Consider the following 24,944-nt stretch of genomic DNA (forward strand, 5'->3'; position numbering starts at 1 on the left):
AGTCTTGACATATCTGATAATCAGACATGTTACAGTATGTAGTACATGTACTTTTGAAATGTCAGAATTGGTTAGGAGATAAGTGGTTTAAATATTTGCTATTTTTCTATATGAAATTTTCTACAAACTTATTGAGACATAAAACAGCAATATCAATGGTATTAACATCATAAATTCTGGAAGTTACTATCATTATTTACATTTGAAGGTCATCACAATAAGGAAGCATATAAAAAATGTAATGCCAAAGGATAATGACATTTGAGGAAAAGAAAATGTATTGTGGGAGGTAGATGTTGTAGGAAGTTCTGTAAGATTTATAGAGTTTGCAGCATTTATTTCATAATGTAGATGTTTTTGTTTTAACTTTGCTAAATTCATATGTTCAAATTTAAACACTTAAATTTCAGGTCTTATGCTTTTATCCTTCATTACATTGTATTTTTTAAGTTATAAACAAAGTACAGTTTTGATTGAAAAAGGAAGTCAGAGTGTGTAAAAAGAAAACTACCGTATTATAGGTCTAAGTATGGCTTTCAACACAAAGCCTTGGCTCGGGCTGAACAGCAAGCTATACAATGTGTAAAACAATTCAAACAGGAAAAAAATCACTGGTCTAATCTTTATAAAAACAAAAACATTTATGAACCACATCAACAAACAGCAAACTTAACAACATGTTCCTGACCTAAGACAGGTGCAAACAAATGCAGTGTGTTTTAAGGTTTTTAAAAGTTTTGTGATATAAATTCATTGTAGATATGGGTTGATGCAGGACAGTTAATGGTTACCTCCCTTGGAATAGGAACAGGATGCATTACATTAATGTCAGGATATTCACACTTCCACAGTCATTGTTTCAGGTAAATTATCTCCCTTTGTGACTTTCTACGGAGTAGGACAGGATGTTCTTAAGGGCATACGATACAGTTTTGATCCTGTATTTACAAGTTGATGAATATTTTTTACCCAATTAAATCAAATATGTAATAAACAATATACCTTCATGTGCTACTTTTTGAGTTAAATGAGGTTGAAATTTTGTATATTTGCTCAAAATTTCGGAATTCTTTTCGAAAGAAAGACATAACTTTTTTGTTTTAAAAGATGAACACAAAATGTTTTTTGTTAAATAATTTGTAATTTCTGTATTTTATAAGTATTCTAAAAATTTATGCATTTTTTGTTCAGAAATAACTCCTATTTATCAAATGGTCATGAATTGAGAAAAAAAACGTAATTTTTTGCTGTATATTTATCAAAATTAAAAAAATTGCACTATTTACAGTTTTATAAAATTTGGTCCACATAATCTCCCTGCAAAATGAAACAAAATGACGATTTAAAAAATGGGGGTCCATGCACTCGTTTTCAAATTAAATCAGTTTGAATGATAAAATCAGCTGAAAATGGCATCTTTTCCCGATAAGTGACTGATTGATGTCGCGAAAATAACAATTTACGTTAGCATCATCATTACCTCCCCTGTTACTGTATCGTATGCCCTTAATGCCAGGGTACTAAAATTTCAAAGAAACATCAACCCTCTCAAAAAATGGTAATCAGTAATTTCAAAACCAAATACCAAAAAATGATTAAAAAAGTCATACTTAATTTTTTCAAAAAAATGTATGTATTTTTTGGATTTTACAAAACTATTGGGTCATGTCAAAGTAAAATCACACTTCATGTAATACCAAACTCAAGAGGAAAATTCCATACAGAAAGTCCCCAATCAAATGGTAAAATTAAAAGCTCAAACACATCACATGAATGGATGATAACTGTAATATTCCTGACTTGGTACAGGCATTTATAGTTTACGCCTGACATCAATATTGTAACCTTTCTTTTCAAAATTTGTCTCAAGTGTGTTAATCAGCACACATATTGTTCCATTAGAAAATGTAGTGAAAATATCTTTATTTTCATCATTGCTGGTACAGTTAACTCTCGTCTCGAACTTAAGATTGAATTGAAATTTTGGATGAGTCTAAGTTTTCACATGGGCCTGATCTTTGTCCGGCAGACTTCGAGATAACAAGAGTGGACTGTATTTTGAAAATTTCCAGCACATTGTATAAATTTTTTTTTGACATGTAAGCTTCGATTTCGTCTAGCAGCACCAGCAAACAAATAAGTTTATTTAAGACCTTATTTGTTTTTATTTAAGTAACCTTCATTGGGTACCATCATTTCCAAAAGTTTGTAAGGTGTACTTTTCTGATGCTTCTGCAGATGGCGGTCCTTTGTTCAGTATAAAATTTGAATATAATGAGATGTGGGTATACATCAATAAGATTGTCACTCATATCACATCTTCTTATATCTATGACCGGTGATACACGTCTTTATCTTAAAGTATATTCCTATTTCACTGGACTTTATGATAGGATACAAGTACAAATGACCAATAATCATGATATTTTGTAACATAATAATTTATGGTAGAAATTCTAGATATTTTTGTTTATAAAAGAGAAATGAATTATCAGACTTTGATATTGGATTGACTCAAATATTTTCACTGTGTAATTGGTTAACTAATATCTTCCTGTTCTATTATATATATAATGAAGTACGATATGTTTCTTGCGTCATATAATTGATGAAAGCAATATCTTTCTCTTAGTTGGGAATTGAAGTGGGTGAAAAATGTATTGTTTAATTGTCCATCATTGTTCTTAAGTGTTGGCCTAAATTTGAAATGGAGCTTCATACAAATCCCTCTGTCTAATATTTATAGTTGTTTGGAGAAGAAAAAAAAACATCATGTTCTATTGAAAATAAATGTTTAAAATCTGAAATTAAGATAAAACAAGACACTTCCTTACCTGGACCTCATCCTCATTTTCTTGGATCATGATAAGTTTATGTGATAGTTGTAGCAAAGCTTTATATTTAGGACTATTCAACTTAAAATCAATGGTTAGTAAAGAAGGCGAGACATTTCAGTAAGCACTCGTGTTATGATAAATGAATAAAAATATCAGTATATTATTAAAGTAATGATCTCTTTACAAACTAAAACAAAAGGCATCCAAAGCTAGAATTTCAATCTTGACTCAATGACTCACTTTATGATGCTTGAATGTATTATGTCAAATCATTTGCTCTCCGACTTTGAATGCCTTTTTGACTTGAATAATTATACAGTTATTTTGTTTTATTACAGAAATGCTTTGTTAACAACCCTGGCTCATTTGTTTGGTATGGTATTTGCTGGGTTTACACTGTTTTCATTGGTTGGTGTGTACAATGAAAAGACGGGACAGAAACTTACTGACACACTTAATATAACAGGTACTGTACACATATATTTGTGTTATGAGTGCAGCAATATAAATAATTTGAGCTGTTACTGCCTACGAAAATTTGGGAAAAGAAACCTTTATGATCCTTTACTTGTGTTAAATTTTTGACAAATATTATTGCCATTAGTTAAAATATTTCATATCAATAAAAATTGTAGTAAAACAAAATTAAAACTTTAAAATAATTCACCATCAAAATGTTTTGATGATTTTTATATTGATAAAACTTTGTACTTTTTATGCCCCACCTTCGATATTAGAGGGGCATTATGTTTTCTTGTCTGTGCATCTGTTTGTTGGTTAGTCTGTTCGTCCCTTTGTCCCACTTCAGGTTAAAGTTTTTGGTCATGGTAGTTTTTGATGAAGTTGAAGTCCATTCAGCTTTAAACTTAGTGCACATGTTCCCCATGATATAATTTTTCTAATTTAAATGCCAAATTAAAGTTTTGACCCCAATTTCACGGTCCACTGAACATGGAAAATGATAGTGCAAATGGGGCATCCATGTACTATGGACACATTCTTGTTTTCAACTTTCAAAATAACTTCAGAAATTTAATCTATGCCAATGAGAATGTTACCATAAAATCAAATAATTGAAGGAAGCCAAAAATAAATATATAAAGGTTTAATGCTGGCATTAAAATAAGACCAATCTTCATAAGGAATATTCAGTGAAAAGCAATAACTACTGGGTAAAAGGTACTCTTGGGGACTATTACAACTGTAGTAAATCAAAAGTCATATATTTTTAAATTTCCTGCTATTTCAGGTACCATTCCAGCAATCAATAGGAAAGCAATTATAAATATAGAAAGCTTAATTATTCAAATTTAATGTTTAGAGCTTTCCAGAGAATTCAGTTTCCTATTTCTTTTACTGGATATTTGTTTTCTAATCTTAACATGCATACTTTTATTCACTGAAACTTCATAATGAACATGATTAATATTTCATTTTATATTTTTAATTTTATGTTTCTGTTTATAACAATAACAATTATTGGTTGTATGTTACTTTTTTAGCATAACCTTATCATATGTTTCTATTTTTACAATAGCCTTATGTTTCATTCCTATTTTTAGCAATAGCCTGATGGTATACTTCTATTATAAGAAATAAATTGATGGTAATTAGGTCTTTCCACCTTTCCGTGGAAAGACCTATTGAATTTGTTCTGATTATTATTATTATTAGGTCTTTCCACCTTTCCGTGGAAAGACCTATTGAATTTGTTCTGATTATTATTATTATTAAGTCTTTCCACTTTTCTGTGGAAAGACTTATTGTTTTTGTTCTGATTATTATTATTATTATTATTATTATTTTTTTTTTTTTTCTTCCGCCTAATTTTTTTCTTGCGTAGTATTGTTGTTTAATAAGTTGTCGCTTAGATATTTGGAATATGATATCGTATAGTTTATACGCTTTAAAAATTTACAACTGCGTAACAAAATACTTTACGTTGTAAGAGTTATCTCCCCAAACACTGTTTTCCTTGTGGCCACTACTCCTTCGCAACCGTAAAAGATTACCACAAAATTATTTTACCAAATTGCTCGTTACATCTTCAGGATTAGGATTTTAATTTTGACTGAAGCTATCCAGAGACTCCATATGAGAGTTATTCCCCCTTATGTATGTGATATAGGTGATATGCGTTTCTAACTGGTAAACCATAAGTGATAGAGACCTAGGGTCTCTTGATTTGAGATCCTTGGTCCAAAAAAATGAAAATAAGGTCAAGGTCAAAGGTCAAGGTCATATTCTAAAATTTGATTTTGGCTTATTTTCACTTATTTTCAAATACCGTATGACATATCGACAAATATTTTTTCCTAAATTGTTAGTTGCGACATGTCCTTACTTGTATATTTTGGTTGAAAGGGTGCGCATACAATAAATGGGAGTTTTTGTCCATCTTACATTTAGAATTACGCGTAAAGTGGTATTACTCATTAACCAAACATATTAAAGACCTTGGGTCTCATGATTTAAGGTCCTTGGTTTGTGACCTTGAAATTGAGGTCAAGGTCATAGGTTAAAAGGACGTTCTAGATTTTGACCTTTGCTTTAAATTTATATAAATACATCATACAGCCATAGGAACTAACATTTTAAACTGATTTTTCATATTTCAATATCAAAATAGCTCTTTACTAGTGGAAAGACCTTCAATTGTTCTCTGAACAATTGGTTTTTAATTATTTTTTTTTTTTTTCTTCCGCCTAATTTTTTTTCTTGCGTATTATTGATGTTTCAAAAGATGTCGCTTAGATATTTGGAATATGGTATCGTATAGTTTATATGCTTTAAAACTTTACAACTGTGTAACAAAATACTTTACGTTGTAAGAGTTATTTCCCCAAACACTGTTTTTCTTGTGGCCACTACTCCTTCGCAACCGTTAAAGATTACGACAAATTTATTTTACCAAATTGCTCGTTACATCTTCAGGATTAGGATATTCATTTGGACCGAAGCTTTACGGAGACTCCATATGAGAGTTATTCCCCCTTTTCCATTTAATTAAGTGATATGCATTTCTAAATGGTAAACCATAAGTGATAAAGACATAGGGTCTTTAGATTTGGGGTCCTTGGTCGAAAATAATAAAAATGAGGTCAAGGTCAAAGGTCAAGGTCATATTCTAAATTTTGATTTTGGCTTATTTTCATTTATTTTCAAATACCTTATGACATATCGACAAATAATTTTTCATAAATTGTTAGTTGCGACATGTCCTTACTTGTATATTTTGATTGAAAGGGTGCGCAGACAATAAATGGGAGTTTTTGCCCATCTTACATTTAGAATTACGCGTAAAGTGATATTACTAATAAACCAAACATATTAAAGACCTTGGGTCTTTTGATTTAAGGTCCTTGGTTTGTGAACTTGAAATTGAGGTCAAGGTCATAGGTTGATATGACGTTCTAGATTTTGACCTTTGCTTTAAATTCATATAAATACATCATAAAGCCATAGGAACTAACATTTTAAACTGATTTTTAATATTTCAATATCAAAATAGATCTTTACTAGTGGAAAGACCTACAATTGTTCTCTGAACAATTGGTTTTTAATTTTTTTTTTTTTTTTTCTTCCGCCTAATTTTTTTCTTGCGTAGTATTGATGTTTCAAAAGATGTCGCTTAGATATTTGGAATATGATATTGTAAAGTGTATGCGCTTTTAAAACTGACAACTGCGTTACCAAATACTTTGCGTTGTAAGAGTTATCTCCCCAAACACTGTTTTTCTTGTGGCCACTACTCCTTCACAACCGTAAAAGATTACGACAAATTTATTTTACCAAATTGCTCGTTACATCTTCAGGATTAGGCAATTCATTTGGACCGAAGCTTTCCAGAGACTCCATATGAGAGTTATTTCCCCTTATGTAAATGATATAAGTAATATGCATTTCTAACTGGTAAACCATAAGTGATAGAGACCTAGGGTCTTCCGATTTGAGGTCCTTGGTCCTAAAAAATGAAAATGAGGTCAAGGTCAAAGGTCAAGGTCATGTTCTAAATTTTGATTTTTGCTTATTTTCACTGATTTTCAAATACCGTATGACATATCGACAAATAATTTTTCATAAATTGTTAGTTGCGACATGTCCTTACTTGTATATTTTGGTTGAAAGGGTGCGCAGATAATAAATGGGAGTTTTTTGCCCATCTTATATTTAGGTTTACCCGTAAAGTGATATTACTCTTTAACCAAACATATTAAAGACCTAGGGTCTTTTGATTTAAGATCCTTGGTTTGTGACCTTGAAATTGAGGTCAAGGTCATAGGTTAATAGGACGTTCTAGATTTTGACCTTTGCTTTAAATTGATATTAATACATCATAAAGCCATAGGAACTAACATTTTAAACTGATTTTTCATATTTCCATATCAAAATAGATCTTTACTAGTGGAAAGACCTTCAATTGTTCTCTGAACAATTGGTTTTTAATTTTCTTTTTCTTTTTTTGCAATAACCTTATTTTCTACTTTTTGGCCTTGACCTTATGGTATGTTTCTATTTTTAGCAATAGATCTAGGTTTTGTGATAGTACCATCAGTATTATATGGATTTACTGTTTGTTTTTATTTTTATGAATAATCTGATATTTGTTTCTATTTTTAGCAATAGATCTAGGTTTTGTGATAGTACCATCAGTATTATATGGATTTACCTCACCCAAACTATGGCTTGGACTGTTATTTATATCCTTGGCTTTAGTTGGACTAGATACTCATGCAGTCCATTTACAGAATGTTGTGTCAGCATTACTTCATCTCCTACCAGAAAAATATCGATTCCGATGGAAGTTTAAATACATAATGGCGGGATCTGTGTGTCTACTTATATCATTGCTTAGCATTATAACTGTTACTCAGGTGAGAATCTTATCTAAATTACCAAGTAATAATTTGTAATCATGCTCTTTTCGGTTTTCTGTACATTGATATTAAAATATATGCCGCTAGACACAATGAGAAGCTTTTAAGTGGGTGATCCCAGTAAACAAGCAAAAAGTGGCTGAAATTAGAAAAATTCTATACATAGAAAACCAGAAAATCTGTTTATCATGCTATTTCTATAGGATCTCAGTCATAACACTTTACTCTGTACTTGAAGTACAAAATTTGTACTCATAAGACCAAATCCTGCATTTTGATAAGTTGAAGTCTGAAAATGATAAATCTATTAAAAAATTGTTTCGACCAGAAAGCTAATTTTTTCTTCACAGTTAGACAGTTTAACATTTGGTTTTCTTGATACAAGTAATTTTTTTTTTTAGTTTTTATTTTATAAGCATGAACACCAGTTTTGTTCTGGCCACTAATAAGTGTCTTGTTTGACTCAAATGAGACTTGCAAAACAAAATGGTTTTATTCAGTATTTTTTTATATTTTCAGTCTTTGACAAATACAGAAATTGTTGCTCCAGGTAATGGAATGGTATACATAGAATTCTCTTAACATAACCATCATTGAATCTTTTGCCCTAATGATTAGCAATCAACATTTTATATTTTCAGGCAGGTTTATACATTTCATTTTACTGGATGAACAGTGTGACAAAATTTTCATTGTTTTTCATCACTTTATGTGAATGCATGTTGTTAGCGTGGGTATATGGTGCCCAGCGGGTGTGGAATAATATTGCTGACATGACAGGCAGTACAGATTCTCCCTGGTGGAAGATAACATGGCAATTTCTTACTCCAGCAGTTATACTGGTAAGATTGTAACTTATAGAATAAAACGGTTTAGAATTTATGCATTCTGGGTAATATTTAAAAAAAAAAAACGCACAACAAGAACATTTTTATTAACTATCAACAGCTTAAAACAATGGAGAATAAATCAGTGATGTGAAATTATTCTCATTTTATGGTACAATTAAATCACCCTTGATCTAAGATTCTGAAACAGCAAATTAGATAATAGGGTTTATTTTGTACATACAGATTTCTACATTCTTTAAAGAAACTTTTTTCAGTCATAAATGTCAAATTAAATCAAAGTGTGTTTTTTTTTATACAAATAGTTCAATTATTTGTTCATTAAACGCTTCTCATTCAGGTTAAACATTATTAAGAAAACAAATTGAAAAAAGAAATAATAAAGGAGAAGGTTCACAAAGGGTTAAAATTGGCCCTGAATTTTTTATGTTTTTTAACTCAGTCCGAAAAATTACAAATTTCACATAGAAATACTTGTGATAATACAGTCGATTCCACTTAATTGCATACCGCTTAATATCATAATTCGGTTAATTGCATACTTTTCTCCTGCACAAAACCATTTCCCATTCATCTAATGTTAAATTGTCCGGTTATATGCATAGCCTTACAAGTGGCATTTCGGTTAATTGCATAGAAAATAATCGCCAGCTAGATATGCTTAATTAAAACTGACGAGATTTTTGACCGGAAACGGCAATTTGGTAAGTATATTTTTCTTGAATGCATCATTATTTTGCCTTATTATTTCACATTTACTTTGTGTTATTTAAATAAAGTTTTAAAACAGTTTCTTTCGTGTTTATATGATTATAAAAAAGTCCTCGATGTGTACACAGGTAAAGTTTCCCATATTCTATTTTAAGCCTCGAGGTCATACAAATGTCAGTCAGCTGATGGTTGTAAAAACACAACCATTCTATGATCTTCTATTTCCAAAGGTGTTAATTATTGATTGGGTTTCAAACATTGTTCATAGATTACATTTTTGGTGAATTTTTAAAACATTAACGCCTGCTAATTATCGATCATTATCCAATGTGTTAATCTCGTAATTCGGCTAGGGGTGATCTACATTTATGTTAAATATTACAGGACATTTATATATGGTTGAAGAATTTTATAAATCAATCTTTCATTTTTAATATTTTTTTAAAAGAACATTTACTTCCCATTATTATATTTTCTAACTTTCAACATTCGTATCCAGCAAATAACCCGTACAGGGCCCCATTACCTGTTAACTGCTTTGCATATACGAGATCATACGAAACTAACGAGGTTAAAGTAACAGTGTTACATCACTGTGCAATCGGTAAATACTGCATATCAAAGGGAGTTCATTACACATTTATTGTTTAAAATGATTAAAAAATGTGTACCATTGTTAAACAGTTTGTTTTAATCAAAGCGTAAGGGGTCATCCATAATTGTCAACCATTTTCCAAAGTGTACAAAACGTACACTTGGGGGGAGGGGGTTAAAAAATCAACATTTTTACCGTACGCTTTTTTTTTTCTTTCCTGAATTTATTTCGTTCCCGTAGGGAAGGTCGATGTATAAAATCGAGAATTGACTTGGGTGTGTTTCTCTTCTTATTTCTTCTTTATTATTTTCACTTGATGATATTTATTTCGATATCATAATTCTCCTCAATCCGGATTGAACGATTAAAAGATCAAATCATATAAAAACTAAATCTTTCAAAAATGTAAACTTGTAAATTTTTTAAACAAAAAGTTTGCAAGCATTTCTCGGTATTCTCAATTTCACCTGCTTTATTATAGATCGTTATCGTTTCACTCTGTTTAATAAACAAAACTGATGGAAACACTAAATTCTTTGAATGTTTTGATTTTGACAAGACACCATTTTGTGAAAAGATTTTATACTGGTCCTTCGATTAATTTCCTTGTAATGTATTCCAAAACAGTAAACCGGAAGTAAACTTTTTTTTCTTAGTATAAGCCTCCTTTAATTAGGAGCACCTCCATATGAAGTTTAACCTTAACCTTAAAAATTATCCAATATATGTACACGTTACAGTATATATACACAAACGATAATAGTGCCATGAATGGCATATTTACAGGGACTTTTTAAATAGAAATACAGGCGGGAAATTTAAAAACTTAAAATGTTTTAAAACATTACACTTTTATCGATTGCTGTCTTAAGCTCTGATTCCATCAACAACTGTCAGTCCATACTTTACCAATGCAATATAACCATGCATTTCCCTTTCTTTGATTCTTTGCATAGTTTATGTGCCCTTTTGTTAATCTTTTGCATGCTCTATGTGCCCTTTTTCATTGGAGTTCCCACTGTGTGATAGGGGAAACACTAATATTTGAACTCTTTATTCTAACAAAACACAAGCATCACAGATAGATGTCATCAAATAAAACAGTCAGAGATGTTTTAGTTTATTTTCAATGCAAATTTCTATATTAAACTAAAATATAATAAACAGGATCTTTTTTTTTATTAAGAATGATTGATTGCTCTCTTGAAATCTGAAAATGGTTGATGTACACTTTTTGAGGGAGGGTGGGGGGTCTGAAAAAGAGTACGTTTTGTACACTTTGGAAAATGGTTGACAATTATGGATGACCCCTAACAATGTAATGTGTACATCCGGGTCATAGAAACAAATCTATTTTTAGAAAATTTTATTTTCGTATCACAGCCACAGGTAAAGGAAAAGTCGGTACTTAAATAAACTAAAAACAAAATGTGTTTACAAACTTTATTGAAAGAATGCACAATGAAATAAAATGAATGACACTAGACAAATAACTTTTATTGGAATAAATAAGCATTCCATATGTTGTAAGTGGATTATGGACGTTCATCTTTCTTCAGGGATTTCCTTTACTGATCTGCACTACCGATGTTATTTGACTCCGTAATTTGGCATTTCGGATATTAGCATACTCCGCTTTATTGCATAATTTCGTCTGACAAATAGGCTATGCAAATAACCGGAATGTACTGTACTACTAAGACAAAAATATTTTTTGTGGCACTTTCCTTTTCTATTTATGAAGCAATGACCACTTAAATGAGCATAATTTGGTTTAAAAGGTCAATTTTGGTACTTTTTGTCCATAATTTCAATTGTTTTTGGCATAATTAACCTTGGCCTCCATCTACGATCCAAAAAGTTTCAATATTGATGAAATCTATATCAAAATTGGAATCTTTTGGTTACAACACATTTTGGATCGTAAGTGGCGGCCAATGTGTTTCAAAAGCTTTTAGGTCTGAAAAATGGGCTTACTTTTGGCAAATATCTTGTACTCTTATGAAAAGAACTGATATATTTAGCATTTATACTCTGTAAATAAACCCATTTACGAACTAAATTGAGACCTTTTTGGTGTTTTATGATAAAGTTGATATTTTAGGCCATTTTGTGCCATTAGTGAACCTTGTCCTTTCTAGCAAGTGAAAATCTGAGTAAAAATTAATGAATTACCTCCCTTTGACCATTTGATATTTCAGACATTGATCATTCTAACCATTATGACAGACTCAGTATTACAGTACAAGTTATATGAGTATCCATCTCTCACTAAACAGATAAGCTGGTGTATAACATTCATTCCATTGTTACCACTGTTATATGCTGCAGTTCTATGCTACAGAAATGATTTCTCATCCTTCAGACAAGCAAGTATTATAACTTTAAATTATCAGATTACCTATTAGAAACAGAATTATAAAAGAGATATTGTGTATTTTAATCGCATAACAGTCAGTTATTTATCAGATATTACACCAAAAACAACAAATAAAGATGTAATGGCTGTTCTTCATCTTAAAGTCACACTGAAGTCTTCAAAATTGAGCTAAAGTCACTGATTTAAGCAGAATTCCTGTTGCTCATCAATAATACTTCACTTTTACATTGTAGACTTACATAGATGCCAGAAAGTATTATTTTTACTTTACATCACATGAACTAAAAGTTGTATTCATATAGTGAAGATTTTATCAAAAAAGGAATATAGAAAATAGTAAAATATCAAAAATTCAAAACTCTGATTAAAATTCAAAATGGAAAATCCACAATCAAATGGCAACATTTCAAGCTCATACACATCAAATGAATGGATAACAACTCAGTCTTTTAGGTTGATATTTTTTTTACATTTTAAGTGTTTTTACATTTTACCATATAGTGGGTGTAAAACTTAGCAATTTTCACTTAAAAAGGTTTGAAAAATATTTTGGTGGCTATTATTTTGGCGAATTCAAAACTTTTATCAATTCCTTCATATGTGCACTATTAAATTGGCGGAATTATTTTGGCCATGACTATATCCGCAAAAATTTACACCCGGTGAAAATAACTTGGATACAGTATATTAAGTGGCTGTTCTGTTTACCATTACTTATTATTTTACAAATAATGCTTTCTTACAACATATGATGTTCATTTCTGTTAGTACATCTAGCTAGTAACTTATCATTTCTGACAACATGGGAGACAACTCTTCATATTATTATGATGGCATGCTGTTTGGCATCTCATAAAAAAAAGTGGCTTTATGTAACTGTTTACACTTTCATTCCAAACACAGTTAAAGGAGAGAAATCAAATATGAAGGGACATCATCTTGTTTATGCTACAATTAAAGTTCAGTGATTGTAGTTATGAGGGCAACACATATAAATATCATGAATGAATTTTTTGTTGGAAATGATCAATCAATATTTTTCTGGGGGAAATCTTTGGTTGATTTGATAGAAAAAAGGCACATTTGTAGAAGCAAGTCATGTTTGCATAAGAAATTGAGTAAAAATAAACTGACATAAAAAATAGAACAATATTCATTAAAGATTTTTTTTTTCTAATCTTATTTTGATGACAAATGGGATTTTGAGAGATTATTTCAAATATGTCATTTGCTTTTTGAAGTCATAAAACACAGCTTTGGTTATTTCAGTGGTATTCTAGGAGCATAAATTCAATATTTCTTTGAAGAGAGATTCTCTTTGTAGTCATTGTGTAGTCACTGCTAATTGAAACAATTTGAGCTAGAGTTACTTCCCCTTTGTCACTGTTGAAGGTTTAAGTGTACAAATGTCTAATCAGCAAATTTCAGATAGATTCACTGAAAAAGCTTTTGATGTCCCATTTATGGGCATTATGTTTTCTAGTCTGTGCCTCGGTCTGTCTGTTTGTTTGTTCGTCCGTTTGTCCATCTGTCCTGTTTCAGGTTAAAGTTTTGGTTATAGTTTTTGGTCGAGGTAGTTTTTTATGAAGTTGAAGTCTGATCAACCTGAAACTTAGTAAACATGTTCCCTATGATATGATCTTTCTAATTTAAATGCCAAATTAGAGATTTTATCCCATTTTCACAGTCAACTGAACATAGAAAATGATAGTGCGAATTGGGCATCCATGTACTTGGGACACAAGTCATTCTTGTTTTTTTTTAAATTCTAGCTTTATTCATCACTACAAGCTAGTATGGATCTCATATCAGACTAGTGTGTATTGCATGTTAGTTAGTCAAATTGGCTGCCAATGAAATCTCTCCAACTCAAATTACAATATTTTGAAATTTATTTATTATCTTTAAAAAAAAAATGGTTTGAATTTGCTGAATTTGTTAGGTATGAATAAAAAAAAATATTCAATAGAACATAATCATTATGAATTTATGTATACTTAAAAGAATACATTCTTTTTATGATAAACAGCAATTTGATGGTACAACCAAAAACTAAAATATTTGTTATATTTTAGAAGTACAAGGACCTGACAAAGACTCCAACTGATTGGGGTCCAGGACCCTTAGGAAACCAGGAACCAGGGACTGAACCTCCGGACTATGTCATCTGCACCCCAGACATCTTCAGACCAGAGACTGGACTAGCTTTACTCACTGCTAACCTGTACATACCTAATCTGAAAGGACTAATAGATTTAGAGGTAGGTTAAATCATAAATACAATTTTTTGCATGATGTAGCTTTGTACTGTGATGTGTCAATATTTGATAAATTTTTCTGTACAAAATCTTTAACACGCAATACTATGTAGAATTATAAAAAGTTTGCCAATGAAACCCCTGGTTTTATTGGTAACTAACAATTCAGGGAAGAACCTTAATGCCATTGTTGTAACATTAAGGTGCTTTGTTAACAGCTACTAGTGAATTAAAGTATCTAAAGTTGGGGAAAAAAAAGGACAAAGTCTTTGAACACATAAAGAGTTATCTATTCCAAAAGTGGTTTGAAAGTGCCTATAAAAGTCGTATCTTCTTCAAACTTTGATTGATTTTGGTATTGATGAGGTAAAGTTCAAGGTCACAGCAGTTGTTGATTAGTTTGAAATTTGACATGTTTAGAGTTTTTACTTGCCATGAGTAACATAGTAGGGACCACAATTTGTACAGGAACTGCTTATGGTGTTGTTCGTCGATGTTCGATCTGGTTATTCTGTAGAATCTGTTCATGTGTTGCACCATCTTCTGTGAAGTGTTGTTTGCCTGGGTTTTTTTTCCATTATGGGTTGATTGCCTCCTTAGTATCTTTCCATTTCTTTTTTTCAGAATTTTGACTTTCGCATAATATTTTCTAATAAGGTGTATATGTACTTCTGATAAACCATTGATGCTATTAGAAATGTGTTTGCATCAAGATTTAAATATCCTATTTTCAATAGAATTTCAAGGTCTCATTCAAAAGTCATTATTTTATGAATTTGAAGTTATAATACTATTCTCTGAGTAGTTGAAGGAATGAACAGCTGTTTTAATGCTCCTAACTTCCAAAACTTGCAGTAGCATCCCACCTAGAAAATTATTGAAAAAACAAGGGGAGACATATACCAATATCTGGATGTCTTCTTGTTTTTATAATTTTCTCTATTTTCATGATACACATTTTACCACAAAAACTTACCTTTTACAATCATTTCAATATCCTTTGAATGCATTGTACAAGGCTATGAAATGTGAATATTAAACTCAGGGAATACGAGAATTTATCGGGTCAATAAAATTCATATCGGGTGAGGCGAAGCGAAACCCGATATGAATTTTATTGACCCGATAACTTCTGTATTAGGACAATTGAACACTGTGTAACGAATTTATCCTGTTTTGTTATATTACAAATTATTATATTCAAATTCAATATCAGAACAATATCATGAAATATATTGAAGGTATTTAATCTAAAACTGTTAAAAATAAAAAAATATTAGGACTATAACAACTATAGCAACTCAACTTTGTTTTCTTTTTTATTAGGTCAATGGCATAAGGGAGATAATCCCAATTGACGTAATAAATAAGGGAGATAATTCCTATTGACGTAATAAAAAATTGTACTGAAATTTTTTAAGACAATATCAGCCAATCAAATTGCGAGAAATTACTCTAAATCAGGATAATAAACTGCCTCATTTATGACCCAAAATTCTCACATAAAAATAACTTATACAGTTCATCTTTTGTGAGTTTTATGGTCCCTTGTTTCTGCTCGATAGAGTCACAATTAAGTAAGGTTTGATATATTAAATTATTAATGTTTTTAAGAATTTTCATATGTAGCATTTCATTGTATCAAGCCCATAACTGTTCATGATACATTAGATATACAATGACATTTTCAAATTTCCTGTACTTTGAATAGATTATTATTTTATAGGAATAGTGCATCACACTTTTATGCACCATCTTAGTCAATAAATTTGATAAGTACTTATAATGTTATTTGATACTGTCAAAATTGTTTTCAGTTTTTTGCAAAATTAGTGCTTTAAGGGGGCTCCTAGGTATAAATCAATTTTTTTTTCTAATATAGGATTTCGCTATATTTTTTTTATAAATGAACTTTATCATATACTTAAAAGAAAAATGAAATAAAAAAATGGGGTCACCGTTCATTTAAGCTCACAATCTGCCTCCGGAAGAAGTATACATTTTTGTTAATGTCCTTTTTCTGTTGAACTAATAGGAGAAAAAGAGGTAATACCGAAATAAAAAAATAACCTAATTACAAAAATCGCTTAAGGTGGTACCTAACACTTTCACTAAAATTAATTTGGCTCGTTTAATTATAATAAAATTTTGACAAAGTATTCACTTTGACCCTTTAACAAATATATAAAAATTTCAAAAATTTTGAACCAACCATTTTAGAAAAATTACACTGGTTATATAGCAGTTTGACAAACACCAATTTTGATCATTGAGAAGCTTAATATTCCCTTTACAACACAACGTAATTAAAACGTTTAGCTGACATTACAGAGTTATCTCCCTGTAGTGTTAGGTACCACCTTAAATTTTACAATTATTTAGTTTATGTACAGCTTATATGAAAACAATAATAAAAAATATAGGTCACCGATGAGTTAAAAAAGATATTTCAAATTTAATGCCAAAAAATGGCATTTTTGCACCAAAGGGAGATAATTTGGAGCTTTTTCAATGCTATAAACATTTTAAAAGTCATGTGGGGCCAAACCGAATCGATTTTTTGGGTTGATTTTTTTACCATAAAATTATCATAAAGTAATAATAGTGTAATAAATAAAATTTGTAATGAAAAAATAAAGGTTCAATTTATTGCTGAAATTATTGTACCCACGAGCCACCTTAAGCTACTAAATGATACAGTATCTTGCAATATATGTGTTGTAGCTATAAAATTGAGGCAATAGTCTTTAACTGTTGGTAAAAAAAAACTGAGGGAATCTGTTGAACTTCAGAAGGAAAAAAACGGATGTGTCTACAGGGGGTTTATTGCTATGTATGCATCACCAGCCTTGAAAACAATATTTACAGATAAATGGTCAAATTTTAGAGATCTACAGATCGAAAGGTTTTTGTACTGACATGACTTCAATGATGCATTTCAGTTAACAAAATTTGAAATTGTACCAAAACCAATTTCCTCATTCGAAGTTGAAAGATTTGACTGATAAATTAGACCATTTTGTTGTTTTTTGCTCTCATCATTTTTTACATTCAAAACTTTGGGTATTATTCGTATGTGTGTTCCAATTGTACAAAGACAATTTCACTATAAGACTCACATTTCTGTTTTGGGACCTATCTCTTTCATAAACCTATGAAGAATTATGCCAAAGCGATTGCTATTCATAACACATTTTCAATGATTGTTTTAGATAAGTTATATTGAATAACTTTGCACACCCTCACTATATTTCAGTAAAAATCATGTAATGGTAATTCTTTTCTATTGATTTTGAAGATTGAAACTCATATTTAGTTCGAGATTACAAATTTTACAGTTTTCCTATGCTTTAGGATTTCAGTTTATACTTCATTGGGACACTTTTTGACAAGTTAGAAAAAAATGTCTAACAGTATAATTTCAGTCTTACCATTGGAGAATATTATATTAGGAAATAAAGCTGAATGAGAGGTAAACAAATAGAGTAAAAGTTTATGTCACACTTTGGATATATATAAAAATAGTAAGAAGTGCATGGTATACTAGGGGTATACTAAAAAGTAAGAAGTTCATACCATAAAGGAGGTAAACAAAAGGAGAAAAAGGTCATAGCAAATTGGGTGTATACAAAAAGACTAAAGTATTTCATGTCACAATTTGAGTATGCAAATAGCGTAAGAGTTTTTGTAACACTTGAAAGAGTAAAATGTTCATGTCATACAGGGTATACAAAAAGAGTAAGATGTCCATGCTGCACTTTGGATATATAAATAACTTAAACGTTCCTGCCACAAAAGTGTAAGAAGTTCATGCCATACTAAGGTTAAACAAAAAGAGTAAGAAATTCATGCCATACTGGGGATATACAAAAAGAGTAAGAAGTTTATGCCATACTGAGGTTAAACAAAAAGAGTAAGAAGTTCATGCCACACTGAGGTTATACAAAAAGAGTAAGAAGTTCATGCCATACTGTGTTTATACAAAAAGAGTAAGAAGTTCATGCCATACTGAGGTTAAACAAAAAGAGTTAGTTGTTCATACCATACTGGGGATATAAAAAAAAGAGTAAGAAGTTCATGCCATACTGAGGTTAAACAAAAAGAGTAAGAAGTTCATGCCACACTGAGGTTATACAAAAAGAGTAAGAAGTTCATGACATACTGGGGTTATACAAAAAGAGTGAGAAGTTCATGCCATACTGAGGTTAAACAAAAAGAGTAAGAAGTTCATGCCACACTGAGGTTATACAAAAAGAGTAAGAAGTTCATGACATACTGGGGTTATACAAAAAGAGTAAGAAGTTCATGACATACTGAGGTTATACAAAAAGAGTAAGAAGTTGTTGCCATACTGTGTTTATACAAAAAGAGTAAGAAATTCATGCCATACTGGGGATATACAAAAAGAGTAAGAAGTTCATGCCATACTGGGGATATACAAAAAGAGTAAGAAGTTTATGCCATACTGAGGTTAAACAAAAAGAGTAAGAAGTTCATGCCACACTGAGGTTATACAAAAAGAGTAAAAAGTTCATGACATACTGGGGTTATACAAAAAGAGTAAGAAGTTTATGCCATACTGAGGTTAAACAAAAAGTGTAAGAAGTTCATGCCACACTGAGGTTATACAAAAAGAGTAAGAAGTTCATGACATACAGGGGTTATACAAAAAGAGTAAGAAGTTCATGCCATACTGGGGATATACAAAAAAGAGACTGAGGTTATACAAAAAGAGTAAGAAGTTCATGACATACTGGGGTTATACAAAAAGAGTGAGAAGTTCATGCCATACTGAGGTTAAACAAAGAAGAGTAAGAAGTTCATGCCACACTGAGGTTATATAAAAAGAGTAAGAAGTTCATGACATACTGGGGTTATACAAAAAGAGTAAGTTCATGACATACTGAGGTTATACAAAAAGAGTAATAAGTTCTTGCCATACTGTGTTTATACAAAAAGAATAAGAAATTCATGCCATACTGGGGATATACAAAAAGAGTAAAAAGTTCATGCCATACTGGGGATATACAAAAAGAGTAAGAAGTTTGCCATACTGAGGTTAAACAAAAAGAGTAAGAATTCATGCCACACTGAGGTTATACAAAAAGAGTAAGAAGTTCATGACATACTGGGGTTATACAAAAAGAGTAAGAAGTTTATGCCATACTGGGTTCATACAAAAAGAGTAAGAAGTTCATGCCACACTGAGGTTATACAAAAAGAGTAAGAAATTCATGACATACTGGGGTTATACAAAAAGAGTGAGAAGTTCATGCCATACTGAGGTTAAACAAAAAGAGTAAGAAGTTCATGCCACACTGAGGTTATACAAAAAGAGTAAGAAGTTCATGACATACTGGGGTTATACAAAAAGAGTGAGAAGTTCATTCCATACTGAGGTTAAGCAAAAAGAGTAAGAAGTTCATGCCACACTGAGGTTATACAAAAAGAGTAAGAAGTTCATGCCATACTGGGGATATACAAAAAGAGTAAGAAGTTTATGCCATACTGAGGTTAAACAAAAAGAGTAAGAAGTTCATGACATACTGGGGTTATACAAAAAGAGTGAGAAGTTCATGCCATACTGAGGTTAAACAAAGAAGAGTAAGAAGTTCATGCCACACTGAGGTTATATAAAAAGAGTAAGAAGTTCATGACATACTGGGGTTATACAAAAAGAGTAAGTTCATGACATACTGAGGTTATACAAAAAGAGTAATAAGTTCTTGCCATACTGTGTTTATACAAAAAGAATAAGAAATTCATGCCATACTGGGGATATACAAAAAGAGTAAAAAGTTCATTCCATACTGGGGATATACAAAAAGAGTAAGAAGTTTGCCATACTGAGGTTAAACAAAAAGAGTAAGAATTCATGCCACACTGAGGTTATACAAAAAGAGTAAGAAGTTCATGACATACTGGGGTTATACAAAAAGAGTAAGTTCATGACATACTGAGGTTATACAAAAAGAGTAATAAGTTCTTGCCATACTGTGTTTATACAAAAAGAATAAGAAATTCATGCCATACTGGGGATATACAAAAAGAGTAAAAAGTTCATTCCATACTGGGGATATACAAAAAGAGTAAGAAGTTTGCCATACTGAGGTTAAACAAAAAGAGTAAGAATTCATGCCACACTGAGGTTATACAAAAAGAGTAAGAAGTTCATGACATACTGGGGTTATACAAAAAGACTGAGAAGTTTATGCCATACTGGGTTCATACAAAAAGAGTAAGAAGTTCATGCCACACTGAGGTTATACAAAAAGAGTAAGAAGTTCATGACATACTGGGGTTATACAAAAAGAGTGAGAAGTTCATGCCATACTGAGGTTAAACAAAAAGAGTGAGAAGTTCATGCCACACTGAGGTTATACAAAAAGAGTAAGAAGTTCATGACATACTGGGGTTATACAAAAAGAGTGAGAAGTTCATTCCATACTGAGGTTAAGCAAAAAGAGTAAGAAGTTCATGCCACACTGAGGTTATACAAAAAGAGTAAGAAGTTCATGCCATACTGGGGATATACAAAAAGAGTAAGAAGTTTATGCCATACTTAGGTTAAACAAAAAGAGTAAGAAGTTCATGACATACTGGGGTTATACAAAAAGAGTAAGAAGTTTATGCCATACTGGGTTCATACAAAAAGAGTAAGAAGTTCATGCCACACTGAGGTTATACAAAAAGAGGAAGAAGTTCATGCCATACTGAGGTTAAACAAAAAGAGTAAGAAGTTCATGCCACCGTGAGGTTATACAAAAAGAGTAAGAAGTTCATGACATACTGGGGTTATACAAAAAGATTGAGAAGTTCATTCCATACTGAGGTTAAGCAAAAAGAGTAAGAAGTTCATGCCACACTGAGGTTATACAAAAAGAGTAAGAAGTTCATGCCATACTGGGGATATACAAAAAGAGTAAGAAGTTCATGCCACACTGAGGTTATACAAAAAGAGGAAGAAGTTCATGCCATACTGGGGTTATACAAAAAGAGTAAGAAGTTCATGACATACTGAGGTTATACAAAAAGAGTAAGAAGTTCGTGCCATACTGTGTTTATACAAAAAGAGTAAGAAGTTCGTGCCATACTGTGTTTATACAAAAAGAGTAAGAAATTCATGCCATACTGGGGTTATACAAAAAGAGTAAGAAGTGCATGCCATACTGAGGTTATACAAAAAGAGTAAGAAGTTCATGCCATACTGAGTTTATACAAAAAGGGTAAATTGTTCATGCCATACTGGGGATATACAAAAAGAGTAAGAAGTTCATGTCATACTGAGCTTATACAAAAAGAGTAAATTATTCATGCCATACTGGAGATCTACAAATAGAGTAAGAAGTTCATGCCATACTGAGGTTATACAAAAAGATTAAATTGTTCATACCATACTGGGGATATACAAAAAGAGTAAAAAGTGCATGTCATACTGGGGTTATACAAAATGAGTAAGAAGTTCATGCCATACTGAGGTTATACAAAAAGAGTAAGAAGTTCATGTCATACAGGAGTTATACAAATAAAGTAAGAAGTTCATGCCAAACTAGGGATATACAAAAAGAGTTCTTTCAAAAAAAAAGATTTGAGCAGAGCAATTCAACAAAAAGAAAAGATTGTAAAGTCATTACTGCTATACAAACTTTCCTCTTTTTGGATAAGGTAGCTGCTCTAAAATCTTAAGCAATAGATCTATTTGAAAAAGATGTTGTTAGCTAAAAGGACGCTTACAGTATTATTTACATCATTTCATGATAACAGTTTTGTTTGAGATTTAAAGACAATGTTGTTTTGTGAATGTGATCTCAAGAGGAACACATATATCAAATCTTAAAAATATAAATAGACTTCGTAAATATTAATGTTAACATAAGGAAAAAAGAAATTATATTAAATTTATTTTAAGTTATAAGTATATATGTTTGAATAATAATTGTGATTTAAAATCAAAATATTTCTCCCAATTCATGTTTAATTTACCATGTTAAAGCAAGGCCAATAGTGGAGAATAATAGCTGTTTACGTTTGTAATTTATAAAAACACAATATAGACGTATAGATGAACTCTACACCTTAGATTTTGGCCAAATTTTTACCATAAAATTTTGTTTAAAACCATTAGACCATTAAATGTTTACAAATTCAGCGGAATTCAAATCAAATAAAGTAAAACAAATTTTTACTTCAGATGATAAAAGAGAAATCTTATGAATATAACTGTATATTACACGATTGACAAATAGAGACTTAAATTTCGGATTAGTTTACAATTCAAACAAACTTTGATTGTTGTAAAAGGTAGGTTTTTATATTTGCTTAGTAAAGAACTTTGTATTTTATCAAGATAGACTTCTAAAGGTATCTAAACAGATTTATTTAAAAGTGCATGTTTAATTATCATTAATTAAATTTATTTCTTAAATAAATGATGTTTAATTTTAGATTGTTGAATAAATATATGGTGAGGGATATCTTTTGAATAGTTTGAACTTTTGTATCTAACAGCAATGATTTCTGATACATGTGAGAGTTTGTTGAGTGATAAATAAAATTGAAAATACAAAGTTTGAATGGTAGCAACCATTGATGAAGTAAAATTTATAGATTGAAACAGGTTTAGTGTACTGGAAAGCCAAGGTCTCATTTTCTGTTTAATAATTCATGGACTGATTACACTGTGTATTCATTTATTTTTGCAGGTATCAATTTTTGTTAATTGAGGAAAACTTGCATGTATGACGTCCTCAAGATGTCTTTCTTGGTTTAGTTGTGTTTTCTAGTTGATAAAATTGAGAATGGAAATAGGGAATGTCTGTCAAAGAGACAACAACCCGATGTTTACCCTATGTCTCATTTTATTGATAGCTTTTCCTATTTTAGATTTTAATTGGATTGAATTATCAATTGTCTGCCTGTATAATAGCTGATGCAGATTAAGATTTCTAGATGTCTTCTATAATTTTGAATTGTGTGTTGTAGTAATTTGTTTTCTGAGTTTCCAATAGTCCATGCACAATTCTTTATTGCTTAATTGAAGTAAATTTTTTTGCAAAAGTAGCAAAAGGGATTGGACACCAATAGTGATGTCCTCTCCCTAAACTTTATTGCTATTGGAACAAGCCTCAGTTGATGAAATAAAAACAAGTCTTATAAACTATTAAACTTTATAGTTATTACGTCAATAGAGCTCATCTGTAAAATATTTATTTCTCAATGTAGAACTTGTGAGGCCCCTTTATGACATTAATGATTCAATCATATTTACCATTAAAGGATTCTCCTATTTATCTTTGAATTTTATCATCAATATCAATATTATTTTGATAATCTGCTACACTACTTTCTTATAGATGTAAAATAGCTGGATCAAAGATCAAGTATTTTGCGGCATTCTTTAAATATTTTTTTTAAATCATACAATATTATGTGATTTTTAGATTATATAATTTTCTATATCAAGTGTTGCTAAGTCAGAAAGAAGGCTTACAGTGAAAATTTGCGTCAACATCACGATAGTTAAAAAGCGTGGATCATTGTATTTCTCTAATCTTTTCTGTTTGTGAATTCAACTATGACAAAAACTAGCAAATGTAATTGAAAAACTTGTCTGTCCTCACACCTGAAAAATTATGATAGGCTAAATTTAATGTATTCACAATTTCATATTAATCAACGTTGATGTTTATAACAAAATATCTGTAAACTTGGATTACATGCTGCAAATATTAATTTTCTGTTGCATAAAGATTTATTTTATTATTTTATTGACATACATATTAGGATATTTGAACAGAGTGCAAATAATTTAAATGCAATTTGATAATTGTATATAAAATATTTATATGTCAGGGGTTTACGAAGGATGGGGATGAAATAATCTCTAAATACAGAAATGCATTACCTTTTTACACAAGTATTAAAGTTTTAATGTGAATGATGATATTTAGTGCCCCTATTTATTTAAACAATTGAATTTCTTTAAACAAGATATTTTAAAGTGACACATCAAGGCCTTGGTGAAGAGTCTAGTTGCTGACCATGACCTACTTGTATAATAGGTTGTATTCATATCTTGACAATTTGAGCTGATCTGATGAGTCCAGCCCTTAAAGGCCTTTACATTTGATTTTTATGCCCCACCTATAAGGGCATTATGGTTTCGGTCTGTGCATCCATTCGTTTGTTTGTTTGTCCATCCATTCATCTTTCTTTCCTGTTTCAGGTTAAAGTTTTGCATGAATATCAATTATGTGGTCATTTTTATAAATTTCCTGTTTACAAAACTTTGAATTTTTTGAAAAACTAAGGATTTTCTTATCCCAGACATAGATTACCTTAGGCGTATTTGGCACAACTTTTTGGAATTTTGGATCCTCAACGCTCTTCAACTTTGTACTTGTTTGGCTTTATAACTATTTTGATATGAGTGTCACAG

General features: G+C 30.7%; 1 protein-coding gene across 1 annotated transcript in view; it reads left to right on the plus strand.

Moving 5' to 3' along the window:
• Positions 1 to 24,944, plus strand: part of LOC139486796 (uncharacterized) — a 110,616-nt gene that overhangs the window by 56,291 nt on the left and 29,381 nt on the right. Inside the window, exons 9-14 of the mRNA XM_071271767.1 lie at positions 760 to 863; positions 3,176 to 3,303; positions 7,458 to 7,711; positions 8,356 to 8,556; positions 12,070 to 12,237; positions 14,324 to 14,509. Coding sequence (XP_071127868.1) covers positions 760 to 863; positions 3,176 to 3,303; positions 7,458 to 7,711; positions 8,356 to 8,556; positions 12,070 to 12,237; positions 14,324 to 14,509 — 1,041 coding nt within the window. The remainder of the gene's footprint in view (positions 1 to 759; positions 864 to 3,175; positions 3,304 to 7,457; positions 7,712 to 8,355; positions 8,557 to 12,069; positions 12,238 to 14,323; positions 14,510 to 24,944) is intronic.

The sequence above is a fragment of the Mytilus edulis genome, chromosome 8 (genome assembly GCF_963676685.1).
Source record: "Mytilus edulis chromosome 8, xbMytEdul2.2, whole genome shotgun sequence".
NCBI classification, from domain to species: domain Eukaryota; kingdom Metazoa; phylum Mollusca; class Bivalvia; order Mytilida; family Mytilidae; genus Mytilus; species Mytilus edulis.